At 42.5% G+C, this 23,370-nt stretch overlaps 1 protein-coding gene across 2 annotated transcripts in view; it reads left to right on the plus strand.

Moving 5' to 3' along the window:
* Positions 1–23,370, plus strand: part of hmcn1 (hemicentin 1) — a 99,151-nt gene that overhangs the window by 9,003 nt on the left and 66,778 nt on the right. For both annotated transcript variants that reach the window (XM_053686941.1, XM_053686946.1), the window contains exons 2-10: positions 12,002–12,072; positions 12,907–13,065; positions 13,163–13,285; positions 15,139–15,310; positions 16,227–16,333; positions 20,417–20,537; positions 21,009–21,272; positions 21,631–21,775; positions 21,913–22,034. In XM_053686941.1, the coding sequence (XP_053542916.1) occupies positions 12,002–12,072; positions 12,907–13,065; positions 13,163–13,285; positions 15,139–15,310; positions 16,227–16,333; positions 20,417–20,537; positions 21,009–21,272; positions 21,631–21,775; positions 21,913–22,034 (1,284 nt within the window). The remainder of the gene's footprint in view (positions 1–12,001; positions 12,073–12,906; positions 13,066–13,162; positions 13,286–15,138; positions 15,311–16,226; positions 16,334–20,416; positions 20,538–21,008; positions 21,273–21,630; positions 21,776–21,912; positions 22,035–23,370) is intronic.

Consider the following 23,370-nt stretch of genomic DNA (forward strand, 5'->3'; position numbering starts at 1 on the left):
AATGAAAACCATACGCACGTCTGCTTTTGCAGGTTTGGCAAACGCCAACGGCGACAAACCCCTGCATGCTGCTATGATTTATCGAGGCGTTCGTCAAATCCGAGCCAAGTAATAACGCGTATACTTGATCATCAGCTGGCCACACTTCAGATATCTTTTCATTCTTCTCCTTCTGTGATGCAATTATGATCGTGTCAGAGCAATGAAACAGGTTCGAATGTTGCTCTCGGCAGTTTCGAGCCTTTCAACCGGTTGCCAAGCAGTCAGACGTGACCTCAGGGATCGCCGACACGTTTTATGGTCTCTGTCGGATATGAGTTTACGAACCGTGTGGAATCCACTCACGTGTATAAGAGGTTAGTAATCGAGTATTGTGAAGTGTAATGCGGAGATGTCTTAGTAGTTGTTGATATTTCGGAGAAAGACCTGTCCATGAAATCTCCTACGCTGTCCGTATTTATCCCGTCGCCCTCATAAGCCGAAAGACGTAAAATATTTGGAGGAACAATCGTAGGTCCACGTTTACGATTCTTCCATGCACGTCGCTTTTATAAGTGAAGCTTTTATATTGACCATTTTGAGGGTTAACTAAATCTTGTTATAACTATTAACAGACTGAAACAGAGGTGAAAATAAGCAAGCAAGAAAATGGTTACATTAATTTAAGTTTGAAAAGTTTAGACTTATGATGATTCAAATCCAACTGTGGAATTAAATGCTAAAAAAATATATATATATCACTTGAAAAGTTGGTCATAAGGGGGCAATCAATATTGAACATTGGATTATTTTATTATTTTTTTTTAACTGTATGTTTTTGTGTTTTCTGCTTGTGACGTTTAAGTGTTTTGTTGTGCGTACGATAACATCAACGAACGCTTTCATATGTTCACATCTCTACCCTTTTCTGACTCAAATATCGGCTACATCTAATTTCATCAGGAGAACGCTGAACAACAGTGTGCATGGCGGGGTTGTAATGAGGACAAGCCAGAAGGCTATTGGAAAAATAGAATTTTTGGTTTAAATGAGAAGCGTTATGTTTGGAGAAAGGAAAACACTGCATTCCAGCATAAGAACCTTATCCCATCTGTGAAACATGGTGGTGGTAGTATCATGGTTTGGACTGTTTTGCTGCATCTGGTCCAGGACGACTTGCAATCATTGATGGAACAATGAATTCTGAATTATACCATCGAATTTTAAAGGAAAATGTCAGGACATCTCCATGAACTGAATATCAAGAGAAAGTGGGTCATGCAGCAAGACAATGACCCTAAACACACAAGTCCTTCTACCAAAGAACGGTTAAAGAAGAATAAAGTTAATGTTTTGGAATGGCCAAGTCAAAGTCGTGACCTTAATCCAATAGAAATATTGTGGAAGGACCTGAAGCGAGCAGTTCATGTGAGGAAACCCACCAACATCCCAGAGCTGAAGCTGTTCTGTACTGAGGAACGGGCTAAAATTCCTCCAAGCCGATGTGCAGCACTGATCAACAGTTACTGCAAACGTTTATCTGCAGTTATTGCTGCACAAGGGGGTCACACCACATACTGAAAGCAATATATATATATATATATATACTGTATTATAGTGTTTATTATTTTAAGTGTGTAAACCGTAACATTTATTTTCCACACAGTTAACCAAATGATTCAGTCTTAATCCACGTGCTATGATGTACTATTTACACAACGGGACTTTATCATTGCTCACACATGTGTTCATGTTTGATGTTCAGCACGGACTGCGAAGGCTTCACGTTTGCTGCATGTCGTTACATTCCTTTGATGAGTACTCAAGGACATTGTGTTCTTATTGTCATCACATTACAGAGATGACGGGAGAACTGCCTCATCTCGCAACATCTTTTACCGATTATCCATCCCAGCACCGAGAAAACATGTGTCCTGGATGATCGCCGTGATGTCTGCCATGCAGAAGCTTCCCCAGAGTCTGAGACTACTGACTTAACATAATGATTTCAAAATCCCTGCGCATTCCCTTTCCATTATTCTGTTATTATGAGCGTTTACGTAGATGTTGCATTATTAGCACATCTCGCATGGCCGTTGTCCGACACTCTACACAGCCCCAACCCATCTAGCACTGTAACACTAGAACACAGTGAGTAGATTAAACGAGTTCACAAAATCACTTCCAGGGCTGCAAAAACAACTTCATCGGTCGTTTTATTCATGGATGGAATCTAAATCTCCACGTTGATTTACCCTAATCGACATTATCGCCGTGCTATCGAATTCTCAACTCGGATGATGTTCATTGATTTCCTAACATGTCTGACCGTAGTTCTGCTCATTCTAATGACATGTGCTTTAAGTTGTTATATCTTGGATTTATTCTTTACTGGTAAGGTAGGATTCTGACACTTTGTGTACGATCTACATGTTGGGATTGCGCTTTATGCTACTACGTAGCATTGTCAATTCTGTAGTGTTTGTTGGTCTATGTTAATTAGTTCTCTCGGGTCTAATCAAGAGTAGTTTCAGTCCTCCTGAAGGTGTGAAATGTGGGCAGGGCTTACTAACTTGGGTCCTGGGATTCATGTGGATGTTACTTTGACACGTACCATCGACCTAAACATTGTTGCAGACCAAGTACACCCCTTCATGGCAACAGTGTTGTCTAATCGCAATGGCCTCTTTCTTGCCACACTGCAGAAATAGTTCAGGAACGGTTTGAGGAACATGACAAAGAGTTCAGGGTGTTGACCTGGCCTCCAGATTCCCCAAATCCCAGTCCTATCGAGCATCTGTGGGATGGTCTGGACAAACAAGTCCGATCCATGGAGGCCCCACCTCACAACTTACATGACTCAAAGGATCTGCTAACGTCTTGGTGCCAGATACCACAGCACACCTTCAGAGGTCTTGTAGAATCCATGCCTCGACTGGTCAGAGCTGTTTTGGTGGCACAAGGGGGACCTTCATTATAATATTAGGCAGGTTATTTCAATGTTATGCCTGATTTGGTATAAGTCATAGCAGGAACTAGCTTATCCTGTCGACGTCCCATAACATTCACGGTTAAAACCAGTGACTTTTTGTTCATTGATGAATGAAATCATTGGCAAGTCGCTGTGGTATAAGGGGAGTATAACGTGTGGTATAACGTTCATGTTGCAGCCCAATTCGAAGAAGTGCTTCCTTGGAAGTACTTCGTCATGTTGGAAGCACACACACAGAGGGGAAACGTGCATCCCTGTTTTTACATTTACAAGGTGCCAAGACTCGCCCCATCCAACCATCAGTGCCATTCACACTCTCCAACTGAGCACTCCCCTCGAACCGTACGCCAAAACCGGTGAATTCTTCCCGAGCTCAGGAGCTTTCACAGGTGTTAGACTTTGCTCCTTCAGCAGTTCAGAATCAGACCTGCTTTCCCATTAAATGCTCACACAGTGGCAGACAGCTGTAAAACAGCATGGGTTTCACTTAACACACACCCTCATTGTAACGAGGAACATGCATTGTGTTATTTGTTCGACAGTAGGACACATTTAACCAGCACACGTCGTGCTTTAATTGGAGCGTGGCCTGTGTGAACAAATGAATCACAGCAATCTCAGACAACAAACGCGAGCCAAAATCTGTTTGTAAAACCGTAACTGTCTCCTCTCTATGAAATCTATTTATTTCTAGATAGGTGGTTAAAACAAATAAATAAATAAATACATTTTCCTTGCAGAAATGCTCCAGATCTATCCCATTGTGAAGGGATCTCCAGTACACAACCCTATTCAAGTCATTCTACAGGTTTTTAATATTATTTAGATCTGCGCTCTGACTGCGCCATTCCTAAACATTGGTCTTCTTCTTCTTCTGAAGACATTCCAGTGTTCGCTTGGATTTCTGCCTTGAGGCGTTATTTTGCTGGAAGGTGAAAGGTTTCCTCATCTTCAGCTGTCCACCAGAGGCCTGCAGGTTTTGTGCCAAGATGGATGGTATTCTGAGCGATCCATGTCGCTCTTGACTAAAGCCCCAGTCCCAGCTGAAGAGAAGCAGGCCCATAGCATGATGCAGCCATCACCATGCTTCACCATGGTCATGGTGTGATTTGATTATTTTATTATGGATGGATTTTGTCATGAAAGCACCTTTTTACTGTTTCCTCAGATGTGTGAAAGACTTCAGCTGTAGGCTAATAATGTTTAAAAGCTGAATTGGAATAAAAAACGTCAACGTACTCTATACACCTCTATACAATGCATGAGGTGGGAATTGCTTTTCATAGTCCATTAAACAATAGAACAATAGCTGTGTGATACTTTGTGTCTGATTTACGTTCACTATCCGAATCTGCAGTCTGTGTTGGGGTCAGAGTGCACTCCTGGTGCAACAATGGTCCTTGTGCATGTTACAGATTTTGATTTATTTAACACAATTGTATCTAAGGGACATTTTGAGGCAGACGCAAGACGGGAAATGACCTCAGTAAAGTTCAGGGTTTGATATTTGCCAGACGTTCAGCGAGGATGCGCGGGGGGGGGGAGCGGAAAACGCTTGTTATTAACACAATTGCCTTTACATAATTTTTATTTTTTGTCTAAACCCTATTTGTCTGTTTTATTTCATTTGTTCTTTTATGCTTCTTTTGTCTCTGATCCACGCATACACCAGTATAGCGATAGAGAAAGTGAGGTCTGTGATTTAGCTGCCTGAGTTGTGCCCTAAGGCGCGGTGCGTCACAGAGTGTAGATGATTCAAACCAGAACCACACGAGATCTCCATTTCCACTGACACAGTGCATTGTGGGTTCGGTGGTACTTCGCTGCAGGAGGTCTACACATAGCTTTCGTTTATGATTTTAGTTCAACTAAAACCCCAAAATGAATTTACTCTCTCTTTGTTTTTGGCACAGCCGTGCTGATAAGCCTGGTTTCCTGTACATTTAGATTCTATATGACTCTCAGCAGTAGTAACTGTAGATTATAGACTTATTTACTTTTATTTTTTGAGATACAGGATGTGTATGCCCACAAAAAGAGGTGCCCTTACTAACAGTCAGCTAGGAAGGGGTGGGGGGGGCTGAAAGCCTTTTTTTCTCTCTTGGTCCTCGTTCTTCTGGTCCTTCACAAAGGCCCCTTGTTTGTGAGATCCGCTGCAAAGTCTTGAACCAATTCAATGAACTACATGGTGTGTTGTAAAGTTTTTATTTAACAAAGTATTTGAAGAGGAAATAATAATCCCAAACAGCCAACCCCCACTTACACTTAACAAAAACAAAAACAAGTTATAATAATTTAGATTCTCGGATTGTTAGGTCATATTATTCAGTATATACTAGTCAAAAATATGCAATATGTATCGTGATATATGCATGAGTGTGCACAACAGCAATAGTCTTGCATTAAAATATATATATTTTTGATGATCCTTTTAATTTAATGTTCACGAAATAATATTTTTCATATAAGAAAATTAATATGAAAAAAAAACAAAAAAAACAGAAAGATTAATATCTGGGAAAATGTTTACAATGTTTACAAGTATCAAATCCAAAGTCCTTTTTAAAATTTAAACGCTCGATTAGCCGCTTCCGGTCAAGATGTAATTATTCAATAAAATCTATATGAAATAAAAAGATCACGATATCCAAGTGTATCTCAGAAAAGTGACATAAATGATCACAATATTGATATTGTATCATCATCTCGCCCAGCTCTTGTAAATACCATCATATATTTAGTCCTACAGTGAACGTGATGGGGAACTGAGGGTGCATGGGAGTTTAAAGGAGTTTAGAGTTTGATGAGGCACCGAATTATGCTAAAGGGAATATACACCGTACATAATTAAGCAAGAGACAAGAAGTATTTAGCTGCTGTCAAAGCAAGGAACGAAGGGAATAAAGACGACAGGAAAAAGATAAGGAAACAAGTAAGGAAAAAATACATGAAGTAAAGAAGGAAGAAAATAAAGATGGAAGGAAAGAAGGAAATGAAGAAAGAAGGAAACGAGCAAATCAGGAAGGATATAAGTAAATAATGAAGGAAGGAAATAAGGAAACAAGGACGACAGGAAAGAGATAAGGAAATGAGGAAGGAAGGAAAAAAATTAATGAAATAAAGGAAGAAAATTAGGAAATAAGGAAGGAAGGAAAGAAAACGAGCAAATGAAGAAAGAAAGAAAGTAAGGATGTATGGAAATAATAAAGGAAGGAATTGAGGAAACAACAAAAATAAGATGAAAACCGTCTTTGCTGCATCACGATCACGAATGGCAACTGTAGCAAGCAGAATGCAAGTGACGATGTTTCAGCCAAGCAGTTTTTTTTCTTTTTTTGCACCATTCCGTGAAAACTCTAGAGTGTGTGTGTGTGTGTGTGTGTGTGTGTGTGTGTGTGTGAAAATTTCAGATCAGCAGTTTATGACATATTAAATTCGGCTCGTCCGACACCAACCGTGCCACTGTCGGTCACTGAGATCACACGTTCCCCCGTTCTGATGTTTGATGTGAACATTAACAGCATTATACTGCTGCCACGTGATTGGCCGATCAGATGACGTGCATGAAAACTCAGGTGTTCCCAATAAAGCGAGCAGTGAGCGTGTATTATCTTGTTTGCTTCTTTTACCGAGTATCCCAGCTAGATTGTTTGTTTTTTTTTGTTGTTTTTTTGGTTTAACATGTGCAACCAATTCCTATTTCCTAATTCTTTAGAGAAGTCCGTGTATTCCCGGTAGTCGTCTCATGAGGAACGCACGAACAAGTCTAAAATTAGGCACCGTTAATTATTTGCCACTAGAACAATGCGAGAACATTCCCAGAGTCGCGTGTGGTTAGTACACTTGGGTGTTCCTGCAGCACAAGAATGACTCTTTTTAATACGCACGAGGGAAGCGTGGGTTCGGGACCACGAAGCACGGCAATCAAGGCATGGGGGAAAAAAAAGAAAGAAAACGTGTTGTGGGATATCAATATGATTACATCGACCGTTTCAGAATCTCTCTCACTCCGGCAGGTGGAAGAGAGTGAGAGAGAGCGAGACAGCGTGAGAGAGAGAAGGCTTCTTCTCTAGCGTCAGAAGTATCTGCGTGTAATTTAAACGACTTGTGTGTTTGTGTGTTCTCTCCCGTTAGCCCTCTGTTAGCACTTAACCATGCAAACGATCCATAAAGGATCACGAACTCATTTAGCATGACGTCAGATTACAAAGCAACCGGATTTGCAGTAAAAACGCTGTTTATTAGGCAGCAAAACATAAAACCCATCACATTACTCTCGGCTCTTTCCGAGGACAAACATACGGCGTTAAAGCCGTTTTTATTTTATTTATCTCGTTCTGTCGTGCTGCGTAATTCGTTCTAATGTGTTAATGTTTCCATAATAACAACTTACACAGGGACTTTTGTGTTACGACGGATTACGGGTTTTTTTTTTCTGAGAAAACATGGCAACCTGAATTGTTATGATTATAACTTCGCAAGAGAAACATGAAAAAAGAGCGGTGACTGTTTGTTTGTTTAGAGCTGCTATAATAGAAGTGATGAGAGGATCTGACTTGATTCCATACAACAATACGCATAACTGTCCATTTTCTCCGTAACTTGTCCTACACAGGGTCGCGGGGAACTCTGAGCACGAGGCAGGGGACACCTTGGACAGGGTGCCAACCCATCGCAGGGCACAATCACACACCTTCACACACTACAGACTGTTTGGAAATGCCAATCGGCCTACAGCGCATGTCTTTGAACGGGGGAGGAAACCAGAGTACCTGGAGGAAACCCCCGAAGCATGAGGAGGACATGCAAACTCCGCACACGCAGGGATTCGAACCTCCAACCCCAGAGGAGTGATGCAAACGTGCTTGCCTTTTGATGTGTTATTTTTATTTTTTGTAATGATTCTTAACTTAAAAAGATTTGTTTCCTGAGTTACTTTAAGGCTTTAGGTCTTATTGTCTTTTGCCATTCGTTAATACTCAGGCTTTGCGACGATTGATAAATGTGCAGACTTTCGGTTCTCACAGCTGAGAGACAGACGGGTTTTTTGTTTTCCCTATGGTCTCTGCTCAGTTCGTCTGAGCTGTGGCACCGCTTTCTGGTCCAAGTACAGCCGGAGTCAGACAGCGCCTGGGCCAGCTAAGATAAAACTGTTTAATCAGAAGATATGGCCCATTTGCTGTGTAAAGTTTTCCAGCGTGAAACAGTTGTTGGATTTCCTGGAGCCAAACGCAGGGGCTTTGATCCCATAAACTTTCCCTTTAACAGTTTGTTCACAAAGGCAAGTTTCTGTCTGCACAAATAGTACAGTAACAGAATAAAATACTGCATTTCAAGCGAACCAGTCACACAAAGACTGGGCACCTTCTCCGGCCCGGTCTCGGCCCGGTCTCGGCCCGGTCCACCCTGACACAGGTCGTTTAGAAAACGTACATTTTCAGTCGATGATGGACGAGAACATAAAACTTATGTTCCTGCGCACCCAAGAGTCTCTTTTCTTAGAACCCAAAATTGAAACACGGAAAACGGCATCGCGAGAAGTTCCGCCATCTTGGAATTGTGGAGAGAACGTGACACTTCTCAGCTTTTATCCACATCGGACCACTTTGGGAAAATGTATTCAAAAAGCTGCATTTCCGCTGGTCAAAAACTGTCTCCCTCGTCTATCGTTAGCCAACCGTGGGCATTTATGAGCTCCTGTATGCCTCAGAGGGTAGATTGGGCTTTCCTCCGAGTGTGTTACGCCGTCTTATGATGTCGCAACGAGCAGAAGGTTGGATAGATGTGGTTGTCTGGCTTCACATGTCCCAGAGGAATTATGGGGGATTGGCAGTTGACCAAATTGGTGTGAAAACTGCGTACGTTCTTGCACTACAAAAAAAATCCTCTGCTAGCTTTGTTGCAGGATCGGATTTTTTTGATCGGACTATTTTTGTTGGTGTTGGCCAGCCTGGGTTTTGGATTGGTGATGTCTCCATAAAAGGTACGTGTTCAGATTGACCCATGTTCGTATGGACCTCAGAGACGATACACCCCGGAACGTCCTGGGGCTTAAACCTTGGAGATGGGATAAGTGATCTACCACCTGCTTCAGGTTGCTCTTATCCAAAAGATTTGAACCACTGGATTTTCGGATACTGGAAGGATCTGACGTGCATGCCATAGCTGTCCGAAGCCTATGCGAGAGGCAGATGTGGTTTTGAGAATGGTTTTTACAGTTCCTTCCATGTTCTTTTCATTGGCAAGCTCATTCGTAGCTTTGATTAGACACCACTAGACTTCCTAATCTCTTTGCATTTAACGGTTGGGACGTAGTTCAAAGCCATATCGCACTTTCGAGACTCCTCCTCAGACCTATCGTTGGAACCGTGTAGTTTCTCCATTTTGTTCCTCGCAGTTATACGCACGAGGCGCAAGTCTTTTTCCTATGCATCGTTCCTAAAGCAGAACAGCTGCAATGATGAAGTCATCCATCTCTCGGCTCTGAAACGCCCTTGCAAAGAGCAGCTCGGAAACGTTTCACAGCTCGTTAGATCGAAGAACAAAGCGACCAGGGAGGAAAGGAAAAAAAGCGACTACCGGCTTTTTGGCTGCAGAAGAAGAAAGCGGGTTTTTACGCAGAGCATGAGGTTATCCGCTAGCAACCGCAGAACCATGACCTCACGCTAATATACGTGCCGCAGACCGACGCGCATACCTGAGGTAGAAGGTCTTTCCCGTCGTGGGGGAGAACAGCTGATGAGAACAGGACATTAGAACATTGCTAACAAGACTCCTGCTGGCTTCTTGCAGCAAACACGCGCCTATTAGCCTCAGCAGGACTGCCTTTACAGATATTCATAAAAAACCAAAACGATCCACCACAAAACGCAACACATCACTAAATCTAACACGAAATGTAAATAATTTCTTTCTTTTATTTCATTTTAAACGGCTACACTGGCTATTACACCGTGGAAAGCGTCCATTAGAAAGTAAATATAAAAAAAAATTACAGCATAACTAGATTGAGGAAGAAATAAAAAGCCAGAAGTCGAATGTATTTTTTATTTATTTATTTATTTTTTTCTTCCACTGAATGCTCCACTTGGAATCGTGAGCAGTGGAATTTATTCTTAGCCTCATGTTCTTGCCATTGTTTTTACTGAGGAATCCTACAGGCAGTAAATGTTTCAAACTGTCAAGCATCTCTCAAGCAAAGGTATCTGGAGAACATTATTTTATTTTTTTATATTAAGCACGAATATGAACTGCATGGATATTAAAATATTTGACCAGAGAATACACAAGACCAGAACTTGGATCCTTAAAACATCCATTGAGTGTTTTTTTTAAGTGTTGGAGAACCCTCTGTTTAAGGGAGCTCATGTGATTGTAGCACGTTAGGTGTGGTCAAATCAGTTATTTGTAGCGTTGTTATGAGGAAAGAACGCACCGGTGAGCTCAGGAACAACAAAACACCTCGAAAACCACGGACAGCAAATGTGGTGACCGGACTAGTAACTAAAAGGACTAGACGTGCCGTCGGTGTCGGGTTCCACTTGTTTTCATATACGTTACGCTAGGCAACAAAATGACTGAATGCAGAACTCTAAGCTTCACTTGAACTACAAAGAGGATCATTTAAAAAAAAAACAATAATAATGATAATAATAATAATAATAACCTTAGTGGTTAGCACGTTCGCCTCACACCTCCAGGGTCCGGAGTTCGATTCCCGCCATGGCCCTGTGTGTGGGCGTTTGCATGTTCTCCCCGTACTGCGGGGGTTTCCTCCGGGTACTCCGGTTTCCTCCCCCAGTCCAAAGACATGCATGGTAGACTGATTGGCGTGTCCAAAGTGTCCGTAGTGTATGAATGGGTGTGTGAGTGTGTATGTGATTGTGCCCTGTGATGGATTGGCACCCTGTCCAGGGTGTACCCCGCCTCGTGCCCGATGCTCCCTGGGATAGACTCCAGGTTTCCCCGCGACCCTGAAAAGGAGCAAGCAGTATAGAAGATGGAGAGATTATTAGATATATATTTAACTTTATATCCTACGAAATCCAATGAATTTAGCCTGCGTCCTGTGTCAATCTTGTAGTACAGACACCCCTGGATGTTCTTCCCCGTCTTCGTACTTGAACACTGATTACAAATCGCTTGTCTAATGTCCTTCGTGGAAAGCATGAACTGTTTCTACAGTCGATCCGCAGCCTCTCAGTTCAATCGTGTTCGCCAGTCCCTCCAGGAGTTCGTGATTTTTTTGCGATTGCAGAAACAAACACAAAATCAAGCAAATTCTGCAATATTCAGAGGAGCTGATTATTATTATTATTATTATTATTATTATTATTATTAAATTTATTTATTATATTTATTTATTTATTTATTTATTTATTATCCTACGAAATCCAATGAATTTAGCTTATGTCCTGTGTCAATATTCGGATGAGCTTACAATTTTATTTATTTATTTATTTATTTTCAAAATGACCTTGGGCCAAGACGTCATCACGTTACGTCATCACAACGTGCATTGAGCCAAAGACCTCTTCGATGATCTCCTTTACCAACAATCATCACAGCAAAAGACCGTGCGGGACAATTTTATGTAATTGCAATTTCCGCAAAAAAACCTCCCAAAACGTTGTCGCAAATTTTGAAGAGGGGGGAAAAAAAAAGCCGTAGCAAAATCGAGCGTTTTTGGCTGAAATCCTGTTTATTTGTAAAGTGTTGGACAAAAATTGTCCCTGTTCGAAATATTTGCTGCAACCCACCTGGTTTTACTGAAGCCCCAAGTACTTAATGATACTTTTGAGCATTGCAAACTTGAACAAAGCCGTTTAGACGGGTTCTCCACAGCGCGGAAACTCGAGACCAGAGCCTCCTCTGTCAGACCAGTTCAAGCTACAGCCTTTGAGACTGGACGTCCACCGCCATACGTCCACGTACACGATTCAAACGTCAAATAAACTATCCTATCTAATTGTTCCGCCAGATCCGTACATGCCTGCTAACACAAACGTCTTTCCCTTCTTGTCTTTGCAGAGATCGGGCCAGTTACCATAACCACAGACCCCAGGAAGTTCCAGACTGAGCTGCAGGAGCTCTATGTACAGGTGACTTGACAATGTATTTGTGTGACACAGAATACTCTACAAGGCAAGATACGGCGTCCTGCGTCTGTTTGCGCGTAGGCCAAATGCTGGATCCCGTAAAAACGAAGCGCTTGGCAGCTCCCGAAGATCAATGCTGCGTTTCCCGTTCGAGGTGCTCTTTGTTCCACCCACGAGACCGCATCCTCGGCCGGTCGAGGAGTGTTCCTGGCATCCGAGTGCGTGTTCTCTGCTCGATGCAACACAATTGAGTGTATCTGCCGCAAGACCGAGGACCTTTTTGGCTGACGAAACGTGTTTAGTATCACGATACACTCGATCTCTCGATCTGCAGAGCCGTATAAATCGTTCGTGTTGGCCCGCGTCTGGAGCAGATGTTTGTGCGAAGTGTCTCAAGCGCGTGTTTCCTGAGGAAGCGACCAAATGGGAGGAAAAGAACGAATGCTCAGGCTATTAAAGCGGGATTTATAGTGTAGGTGTATGTCAGGGAGTGTGTTTTTGGTGGGAAAGGCCCCTCATATTTAATTCAGTCCTACAGAGAAGATTCCTTTTTTTAAAAAAAAAAAAATTTTCTCCAGATGTTTTGCAGGTTTAAAGCTCGTGACGTCATCGCGGTAAACAAAGAGAGATAACACACACGCATAAGGGTCTGTGATGTGGATTTGATTTGATTTTCTTCAGGAACAAATAAATGCCATGAATGTAAACACACGAGAGGCGTCTGGTTCATCCTTCACCCAGTGACGAGTTTGATTATCCTCTAATGATGCAAGTAATTATTCCCATGTGCACAAGAGCGCTGTGTAATTATCAGTAATTCTGAGCGCTGATTGACAGGGAGGCGGAGACTGTCCAGAGATGAGCATCGGAGCCATCAAGATCGCGTTGGAAATCTCCCTGCCAGGCTCCTTCATCTACGTCTTCACAGACGCTCGCTCTAAAGACTACAGACTGACCCACGAGGTCCTGCAGCTCATCCAACAGAAACAGTCTCAGGTACAGACACGGTTCCCTCCACCACCAACACTGCCCCGGGTTACAGCAGCTTCAATAGTGTGTGTGTGTGTGTGTGTGTGTGTGTGTGTGTGTGCAGGTGGTGTTTGTGTTGACTGGTGACTGTGATGACAGATCACATATTGGTTACAAGGTTTATGAAGAAATCGCCTCCACCAGCTCAGGACAGGTGTTCCATCTGGACAAGAAACAGGTCAATGAGGTGAGATATCATCTCTCTCTCTCTTTCTTTCTTTCTTTCTTTCTCTCTTTCTCTCTTTCTTTCTTTCTTTCTTTCTTTCTTTCATTCTCTTTTCACTCTTACTTATTTTTTCTTACTTATATTTTTTGTTACATGCACCGCCTTTCTTTCTTTAGTACAGGCTTTCTTCTGTCTTATCACCATTCTTTCTTTCATTTATTCATTCATCCATCCTTTCTTTCTTTCTTTTTCTTTTGTACTGTCTAATCATCTTTCTTTTTACTTATTTTCTTTCTTTCATGCAGTGTCTTATTATCTTTCTTTCTTTCATTCATTCAGCTTTTCTTTCTTTCTTTCATGCTGTCTGTCTTTTTTTCTTTCTTTCTTTCTTTCATGCTGTCTGTCCTTTCTTTCTTTCTTTCTTTCTTTCTTTCTTTCTTTCTTTCTTTCATGCTGTCTGTCCTTTCTTTCTTTCTTTCTTTCTTTCTTTCTTTCTTTCTTTCTTTCATACTGTCTGTCCTTTCTTTCTTTCTTTCTTTTTCATACTGTCTGTCTTCTCTTTTTTCTTTCTTTCATACTGTCTGTCTTCTTTCTTTCTTTCTTTCTTTCTTTCTTTCTTTCATACTGTCTGTCCTCTTTCTTTCTTTCTTTCTTTCTTTCTTTCTTTCTTTCTTTCTTTCATACTGTCTCTTTTCTTTCTTTCTTTCATACTGTCTCTTTTCTTTCTTTCTTTCATACTGTCTCTTTTCTTTCTTTCTTTCATACTGTCTGTCTTCTCTTTCTTTCTTTCTTTCTTTCATACTGTCTTTCTTTCATACTGTCGGTCTTCTCTTTTTTCTTTCTTTCTCTCTCTGCCTGTCTTCACCTGCTAAGCGTAAATCTTACTGAAATAAGTGAGCTAGTTTTTGGAGAACGGGCGAGAGGTTTCTGACTGATCTAACAGAAGACCGGCGTGAGTCCTGTGATGCAGACGTCTTCCCCTCAGCTGTAATGCAGAGTGAAACTAGTACATGCATGTCCATACAGAGTTTTATAGCCGAGTCATCCGTGTGCTCGCGCTGCTGCTTTAAGGTTTGCAGCATGAGGGCCGGTGAGGTGACGTACCTCAGGCTGGTAGCAAATAAGAGTTTCTACTCCCTGCAGCTCTAGTGCTCACGAAAATAAACCCGACATGACACACAAACAACGCGAAATCAACCCGGTGTGGTCTTCTGGTGTAGCCCACCCCGCTCAAGGGTCGGCATGTTGTTCCGAGATGCTTTTCAGCTCACCGCAGTTGTACCGAGTGCTTCTGGGAGTTACTGTAGACTTCCTGTCAGCTCGAACCAGTCTGATTATTCTCTTCTAAACGTTCTCATCAGCAAGCCGCTTCCGAACTGCCGCCCACTGAATGTTTTTCCCTCCATCTCTGGAGACTGTCTTGCATGAAAATCCCCGGAGCACCGGAGCTTTACTGTCGAAACCCAAATTAGACAAAATCACCACTGCTGCTAACAACAACACGCTAGTGTACAGCTGTTCCGTGTGCTTCGTTTTCGATCAGTGGTATTCCAAACACTTCCAGATTTGTGTAGTGGATGTGTTTTAAATCTGTTTGTGTGTAACTCTTGTAATGTGGCTCTGGTAAAACTCTAAGCGCTTGTCAAGACTCAATGTTCAGACCAGATGTGCATCCCGTTGTTGTTGTTTTCTAAAACCCCCACCAGATGTGCATCCCGTTGTTGTTGTTTTCTAAAACCCCCACAAAGATCATGCAAATTTGCGATCCTGTCTTAACCTGCTGTAAGGTTGAAGTGTTTATCTATTCTTCCAAACAACCAGCCAACAGTTCCCTCCATGTGTGTTTGTACTTGTGTGTGTTTTTGTCTGGGAAGGTACTGAAATGGGTGGAGGAGGCAGTGCAGTCCTCTAAAGTCCACCTGCTGTCCACAGACCACTACACTCCCGTCAGCAACACCTGGAGGATCCCGTTTGACCCCAGCCTGAAGGAGGTCACAGTCGCCCTGAGTGGTCCAGCCCCAAACATCGAGATACGCAACCCTCACGGTAGGTACAGGGTAGGGACAATATCCTCGTTTGGTATTAACGAGACACCTTTGTCCATTTTTGTGTTTCGGATGTGCGAGTTAACATCACGTCACCGCATCTGCTTCTATTGCGTATTCCTGTTCTAGCGCAGATTCATTTTGCTTTCCGTGTTTGCGTGAGGTGAATCGTTTTTCCTCCGAGTGGAATCGACTTTGACTCTCTCTCTTTTTGGGATCGACTCCTTCGATGTGAACCGAAAGCATCATGGCGACTTGATGACTTGGGACACACAAATTTTATAGCCTGTTTACTTAGAAAGTGAAACAGTGTAGCATTTATCAATGCTACTGGATCAGAATAACCTAAGCCAGCTAGTCGATAATGAAGGTCGTCTGCAGATATTTTTATTATCGGATTTTATTTATTTTGTTGGTTGGTTGTTGCAGCCTTAAGGTACATTCACGCATACAGTGATTATCGCTGCAAGTCGCCAGTCACTGTACAGTCGCCAGTAGGCGTTCCTACTACTTGTTGCCATAGTAACATTTATCAGCGGGTGGCATTCCACTTTTGGCAACAAACTAGCATAGCATGGTGGATCACTGATCACGTACGCTCTACTGTCTTCACTCCCATTGGTAGTCGCTGCACCAAGTCGCTCCAAATTTGCATAACTTTTCTCAGCTTTGTTACGTCACTGGACACACCCACATCCAGTCAGCAAAGGTCGTTCTCGTTATCACTCGTGCTGCCGGAAGTCTCCGTCTCTCGTTGAAAATGAACGGTCTCCGGTCGCTTTGCGTGCGTGAACGTAGCTTTAATGTCCGTCTGTGTCAGCTGAACGGAGGGCAAACAGCATCTCCGTGTGCCACGACCTGCAAATACATCACGCCCGCTACGACCCCAGAACTGTGCGATGTTTGTCTCTCCACAGGGAAATTGATCGGGAACAAAGACGGACTGACCGAGTTGCTTCACATCCCCAACTCGGCCAAAGTTCTCAACCTCAAAGATCCAGAGCCAGGCATGTGGTCCATAAAGGTGAGCAACAAGCCACGCCCTCATCTCTGCAGAATAAAGCGTCTCGGTGTACTGTAAGCACGCGGAGCTTTGCTTTGCTCAGTCGTTATCCGTCCCTTCGTCAAAGTTGATGAAGAAAACTCAAAAACATGAATTATGCCATGAATTAAATTGGGTTTGGTTATATAAACACGTACCAGACGTATTTCTGGAAAGATCGTTATCGATGTCTGTTCGGTCTCTTGAGAGTGAGTCGACGTTTGGGATCGAGCGCTCGAGTGATGGCGGAGAACTCGCGGCCAAAGCGAGGGCGCGTTAAGGACACCGTTTGACTTGCTGTACAGTAACAGAGGGATCGTTGCCCTCGGCTCCTGTTATGAGAAACTTGCAGGATTTTTCTCTTTTTGTAACCGATTTGGATTTTGTAACTTTTGTAATTATTTTGCGTATTGCGTTCTGCAGCAGTCACCCAGCCTCTAAACTTTGTCTCGGTGACCCAGTCTTTCATGCTTACTCTTATCCTCCCTGTACATTTTCTCCCTCTATCCTCCCATGACTTCATATGTTTATTTTTTTTCTCCTCCTTTGTTTTTCTTCTCCCTCCTTGGATACTCCATTTTGCACTGCCGCGGTTTCCCTTGTGCGGGGGGGGGGGGGGGGGGGGTTCTGTTTCTAGACAAACAATCTTAGTTGGTATGATCTAATTTTCAAGAGGCTATAGAACATGTTTTAAAATGTCTTTTACATTTAAAAAATCAAAACAAAACACAAAAAGGTTTTCCTTTTATAGAGCATCCTTTTATATGGTCTAGGTATATAGTCTTCTTGTACTACACATAGCCCAGTTTTCCCAAATATTAAGGGGAGGTGGGGGGTGGGGGAGAAAGACTGTTAACTTAAAAATAATAATAATAATAATAATAATAATAATAATAATAATAAATATATCAAATAAAAAGCTAATTCTCCTGTTTATCAATAATCTTCATCGGTAGATGCTTTTGTGAATCTTGCCTGATGTTTGTTGCGTATGCTTTTTTTCTCTCCCCCCATTAAAGAACAGTTTATAAAGCTAGAACTCGAGATTCTTCTTCACACTACATCCTTCTACCGAGCCCCCGGTCTCAGGATGCAGTTTCCCCATTTTGCTCGGTAACTTTGCGACTTTTATGTCAATATTTCTCCGTATTCTAATATCCAGATGGATACGGATACATTAAAAAAAACTTTCTTTTTTCCCCTCGCCGTTTTGGCCTTCCATCCATACTAAGTCTAGGTCTATTAAATTGTACGGTGTGGATGGGATGCAAGATATCTTATCATGCTTTTCATTTGCTACTTTGATTTGTCAGATTAATAAAACGATCCTATTGTTGTTGTTTTTTTATTAATTCGATGCACTGTACTTAATGTAAAGAAAATGGTCCCATGCTTTAAAGGATAAGCTGACCAGGTGTTCCTCTCACTTGGTGGGCTTACTTTACAGGGACAGTGTGTTTTGAAATAATTAATAGCATTTATTATTGCCCTCAAATGGCATTCTATGGGTGTCGTATTGTGGTTTCAACTGACCAATAGACAGTGGTGCTGGAAATGTAGTGCTCCTTGTTGAGCAAGTACAAGAAAAACGGAGGTATTGGATGTTTAGACTGACTTTGCGTCTAGATCCTGCTCGGTAATAGGATTTAGAAGCAGAAAGAGTTAATCTCAGGTTTCTTCTGAATTTCTTTTGTTGATTGGGAGCCCAGGATCCGTGGCAGACGTCTTTTGCTTTTACATGCACCTCCCCTTTTTTTATTATTTTTTAAATTTATTTTTAAAAAAGGTCTATTTTTGCCTTTCACATCTCCTTACATTCTCCTGTATTCTTCTCTACTTCACCTGCAGGAGTAACCTCATAGTACCACTGACCTGGGTGATGACTACTTCTTTGCTTCATATGCCTTTTTTATTTATTTATTTATTTTTTTTATGGCCCCGTGATAATAGTTTAGGAAGGTTGTAATTTCAAAAGTATGCGAGCAGCCCTTAGGACCAGTTGCCATAGTTGTGCGTGGTGGGGTTGAAAACAAAGTTCTGAAAGCGCTCAACGTTAATGCAGTTACACAGAGAGACTTGCTCTGCTTGTCGACAGAGAGAGAGAGTGAAAGAGTGAGCGTCAAAACAGTGCTGTGGAAATGTATTAACTGATCATCAGGGGCTGTATTCAGAAGCGAGTCATCGTGCGTAGCGAAGATTTAATACTAAAACGACCTAAAATTGCACCGTTGTTTTGAAAAAAGCTTAAAGTCAGTGTAGCTTAAAGCTTAGCCTTTAAACTGGGGGCACTTTTTGTTTAGAGGTGAGTACGGAGAATTCACCAAAACATGGGCATGATGTTCTAATGATAGAATTATAACTTAGTAAATAAAAAGCACCAATTTAGTATCAGCGTCATGAAACTGATAGATCTTTCATAACAGTTGTATGCAATCTGCTGCGGTCTATAAGCAGTATACTAGAATTCTATTTGATGTTTATTTCAATGCTTGACATTTTCTCAATCATGTATCTTTTATAATACTTTCTTTTTATTTCTTTCTCTTGAACTGCCTGTTGCTGTTATGTTATCATATTACATTTGACTGCAAAGAAAAAAGAAAACACGATATGCTTGTTCTTATACGTGTTGTTTTTTTTGTTTTTTCACGGTTAAAGGCAAGCACTCGTAATTTGCTCATTGCCCCCCCACTATTCCGCTGTCACCTATCAGACATTAGCTTCCAACCAGAGCGGGTAAAGTCTGGCACATGCTTTCTCCAGAACGCAGCACAGCCGATTTTTTTTTTTTCCCTTCCTCTCTTGTACTCGTGGCCACAGATGGCTCCGGTATCATCGGAATTTCTGTACTTTACCATGACTTTCTAATAAACAAACTAAAGGTACGTTCACACACAAAGCGATTTTTATTGCTGCAAGTCGCCAGGCGCTGTACTATGAAGTCTCCAGTAGGTGTTCCTACTACCGGTTGCCATAGTCTTGCCGCTAAAATGAAACATTCTAGAGGGAGAGCCATCTTATATATATCAAATTCCCCAGCGTATATATATATATATATATATATATATATATATATATATATATATATATATATATATATATATATATATATATATATATATATATATATATGCATCATACCTTACTAGAGGAAGGAGAAGCGGTAAGCGCCAATTAGCTTAGCTCAGCTTATGGCCTTAGCGCGTTTAAAGCAAAATAGTAATAATGAAACATGCTCAGTTTTTGTTGCAATCGAGCAAAATCCCGGGTGCAGCTCCTATCTCAGTGAGTGAGTGTTACCATCAGGGTGTCATTCACTATCTGTTCGATGGTGACCGGGAGCCTCTGTGTTTCCTGGGGGAAGTGTGCGGCTTGGTGCCACTCGTTCCCAGGCCGAAACAGCGATAAGCCATAATCGTCACCCAAGATAGGAGCTACACTGGGATTCTGCTCGATTGCAACGAAGTGTGTTTGATAATTGTTATTTATTTATTTATTTTTGCTTTAGATGTGCGAAGACCCTAAGCAATGCCGAGCCAATCGGCTACTGCCGCAATGGCGCCGCTTATGCTAGTGAGCACGGGTGGCTTCGGATCACGCGCGCTCTACTGTCTTCACTCCCATTGGTAGTCGCCGCACCAAGTCGCTGCAAATTTGCATAAAGTTAAACGTTTTCTCAATTGTCGCGTCGCTGAAAACGCCGACATCTACTCACCAGCGGTCGCGGGAAGTCGGCAGCTCTGGTCGAAAACGAAAGGTCTCCGGTCGCTTTGCCGCTGCGAGTTGCTGTCTGCGTAAACGCACCTGATCATCTTCAGTCTTTGTGAGATTGTGAGTCCGATGAACACAATAGACACGAGTGGTTTAGTCTCATCAGATATGTACACGAAACAACACTGACGCATTCAAAAGAAATATTCTAATATTCAGCTGGTTGTTTTGTCAGTAATGGTGTAATTCATGTTGACTAACTTAACCCGATCGATGTTTGTTTTTTGTCTGTTTAAATATTCCGTTTGCATGAAATTTGATCAGTAGCCCTGTTTGACTCCATTCTCACCTCAGACGATCAGCGAGGGCCGGCACTCGGTCCGTATCACGGGCCTCAGCACCATCGACTTCCGGGCCGGATTTGCCAGGAAGCACACGCTGGACTTCAAAATGACCTCCAGCAGGCCTGTTCAAGGTTGGAAGGACTCACTATTTCCTAATTTTTACCTTAAACTTGTACAAACAGATCACTTCTTATTCTAATCCAAATGAACTCCCGGTGTTCTATGTATATTATACCGGTTAAACAATGTATTTATGCTAAAGCACATTTTGGAAGGGGGGAAAAAAAAAAAACGTGCAATCATCAGTTAGTAAATTCATTAGTTAACAAACAATCTATCAGAAATGACTACAAATCATGAAAAAAACTTGTTAAAATCGATAGCTATCCGCTGCGTTTAATGCGAGGCGGGCGATTCAGAAATGCACCAGGTGTTAGTCTATGGTGTGACTACTGTAAGTGACTGACTTCAGATCCTGTAATATATCAGCCTCGTGGAGCGCAAAGGTGAAAGACTGGATGCTAAGCATGTCCTTAGCATACAACATACTCTTCCATAATGATCTCTCTTTCTCTCCCTCTTACTCAAACACACACACACAGGCATCCCCACCTTCATCCTGCTAAACACAACAGGCCTGTCCCGTCCTGCACGTGCCGATCAGCTGGAGCTCCTGAGCATCACTGGCGGCGTGATAAAGACGATGCCCATTCTCTACTATCCTGAACGCAAGCCGTATGGTATCTGGAACATCACAGACTTCATACCACCCGACGAAGCCTTCTTCCTCAGAGTGACCGGCTACGACCGAGACGGCTTCCTCTTCCAGAGAGTCTCCAGCGTCTTGTTCTCCAACATCATACCAGGTCAGAGCAACATATTACCGAGTCACGCTCACTCGGCACGTTGTAGTTCATCCGGGGCCGGGGCGGCTCAACAGTTAAGGCTCTGGGTTACTGATCAGAAGATCAGGGGTTGAAGCTCCAGCACTGCCAAGCTGCTCACTGTTGCGCCCTTGAGCAAGGCTCTTAACCCTCGATGTTCCAGGGGCGCCGTATGGTGTCTGACCCCAAAATAAAGGCTGCTTCTTCTGTGTTAAAGCACAGTAAAGATCTTTGGAGAACATGCAGGATGTCGTCTCACAGCAAAGTAATAAATCATTTTCACATTCTAGAAATGTCTTTGTGTAACGTGATGCGATGTGGAATGTGATTTTGCCGCCAGACGCACCGAAAGTGAGTATGCCCTCCACCAGTCCGGGTTACTACCTGCAGAAGGGTGAACTCACGTGCCAGGTCGACAGTCTGATCCCCTTCACCCTACGCTTCAGCCGAGAGGGCAAGAGCCTGGGTGTGGACCAGATCTTCAGGTGCTTTTTATTACATTCTGATACAATACGTATTGATAAATATCAGAGCTAGACTATATATTTGAAGCTACTCTTAATACCAGAGTTTTATTTAACCCCATCACCCCCATTTCACTGCTTTTGCTTTACTGAAACAGCGAGTCTTCCAATGTGTCATGGGAGATAGCTAAGGTGTCTCTGAAAGATGAGGGCTTCTATGACTGCATCGCCATCAGCAGCGCCGGAACTGGGCAAGCCCGGACCTTTCTGGACGTTTCTGGTGAGAACCGGTGACCAAACTGGGGAGAAAAACCGAGGGAAAAAATTGCTATTGGGTATCACGATATGCATATGTGGTTCCGTGAGATGTTTGGCATTAAGGATGTTCTCAGACAACCCATGGCCATTTAGTGTTTGGTCAGGTGTGAAAGCTGCACCCCAGGGAGCCAATGTCTGGTCCATTTGAAATGAATTCATGTGAAGCATATACCACGTGTGAAAGCTGTTCAAGTTAAAAATAAAAATGAAAAGCCTGAAGAATATACGAAAGGACCTTCACTCGAAGCATCAACCCATGCCGTGCTCAAATGAGTTCGAATGAGCATCTCAAATCAAAGAAAATGCCACGATTTAAGCTCTTCCCTGCATGAGAATCAGTCCTTGAGCTTTCAAGCCAAGTGTGAAATTGCCCCCATATCCCCCCTCATCCAATCCCAAACCAGAGGAGATCAGCATTCCCCGAGTGAAATTGGATGTGCAGTAACACTCTGATTTACTTCATGTTCGCTCTAGCACGCACACATGTTGAGCAAGCAAGGTCGAGTCTTAGTTCAGCGTGGGCGAGTATGTTCTCTTAGAGCTGGTATTAAAATATGTGGAAACTTTTTTTTTTCTTTTTTCTTTGTTTTTTTTGGTCTTTGTAGGATGCTATGAAGATAAAGATGGGTTTTCTCAAGAGTTGCTGCATAAGCTCACAGAGTATTCATTTAGCAGAAGGACATAGCGTACGCTTGGGCTCGTCAGGACAAAATGCTTTCAGAAACCTGACTCCACATCATCCTCGTCAGTGCTTCTTTAAACCGACAAACCCTTTTCATTGGTCCGCAAGAAGACGCTGAATTACTCCATTGGAAACCCCAGTAGAAAGGCTTTTGTGATGTAATTTGACTTGTTAGTATAATTAAACAACTTCAGCTTGAACACACCGTCTGCAGAGGCGATCAGGACCTGGGTTTAAGATTTGATGAGAGAGCGAGAGACCGAGACTCTGTGTCTTCAGGCCAAAGTGTAATAATTGCTTGCAGTGCAGATCTGCTCCACTAATCCAACTGTCATAGTGCGACTTGCGTTGATAAGTGGCAAACTCATCCTCCCTCCCACCAAATTTATGTGTCTCTGTAGAATAATCCCTTCTCACATACTAATCCACTAATCACTCAGTTTCCTTTTTCCTCATCAGTCAGATTTGCTGTCGGCGCCTAAGACAGATTCACACGTTTAAAGAACCCCCCACCCCCAAAAAAACAAAACAAAAACGTGTTGAACAGGTGAGAAAATCGACACTTTATGTGGAACCGCTTCACATGCTGAAATGTTGTGTGTTGGTCTGTGTGTAG

Source organism: Ictalurus punctatus, chromosome 2 (genome assembly GCF_001660625.3).
Source record: "Ictalurus punctatus breed USDA103 chromosome 2, Coco_2.0, whole genome shotgun sequence".
In the NCBI taxonomy this organism is placed as follows: Eukaryota; Metazoa; Chordata; class Actinopteri; order Siluriformes; family Ictaluridae; genus Ictalurus; species Ictalurus punctatus.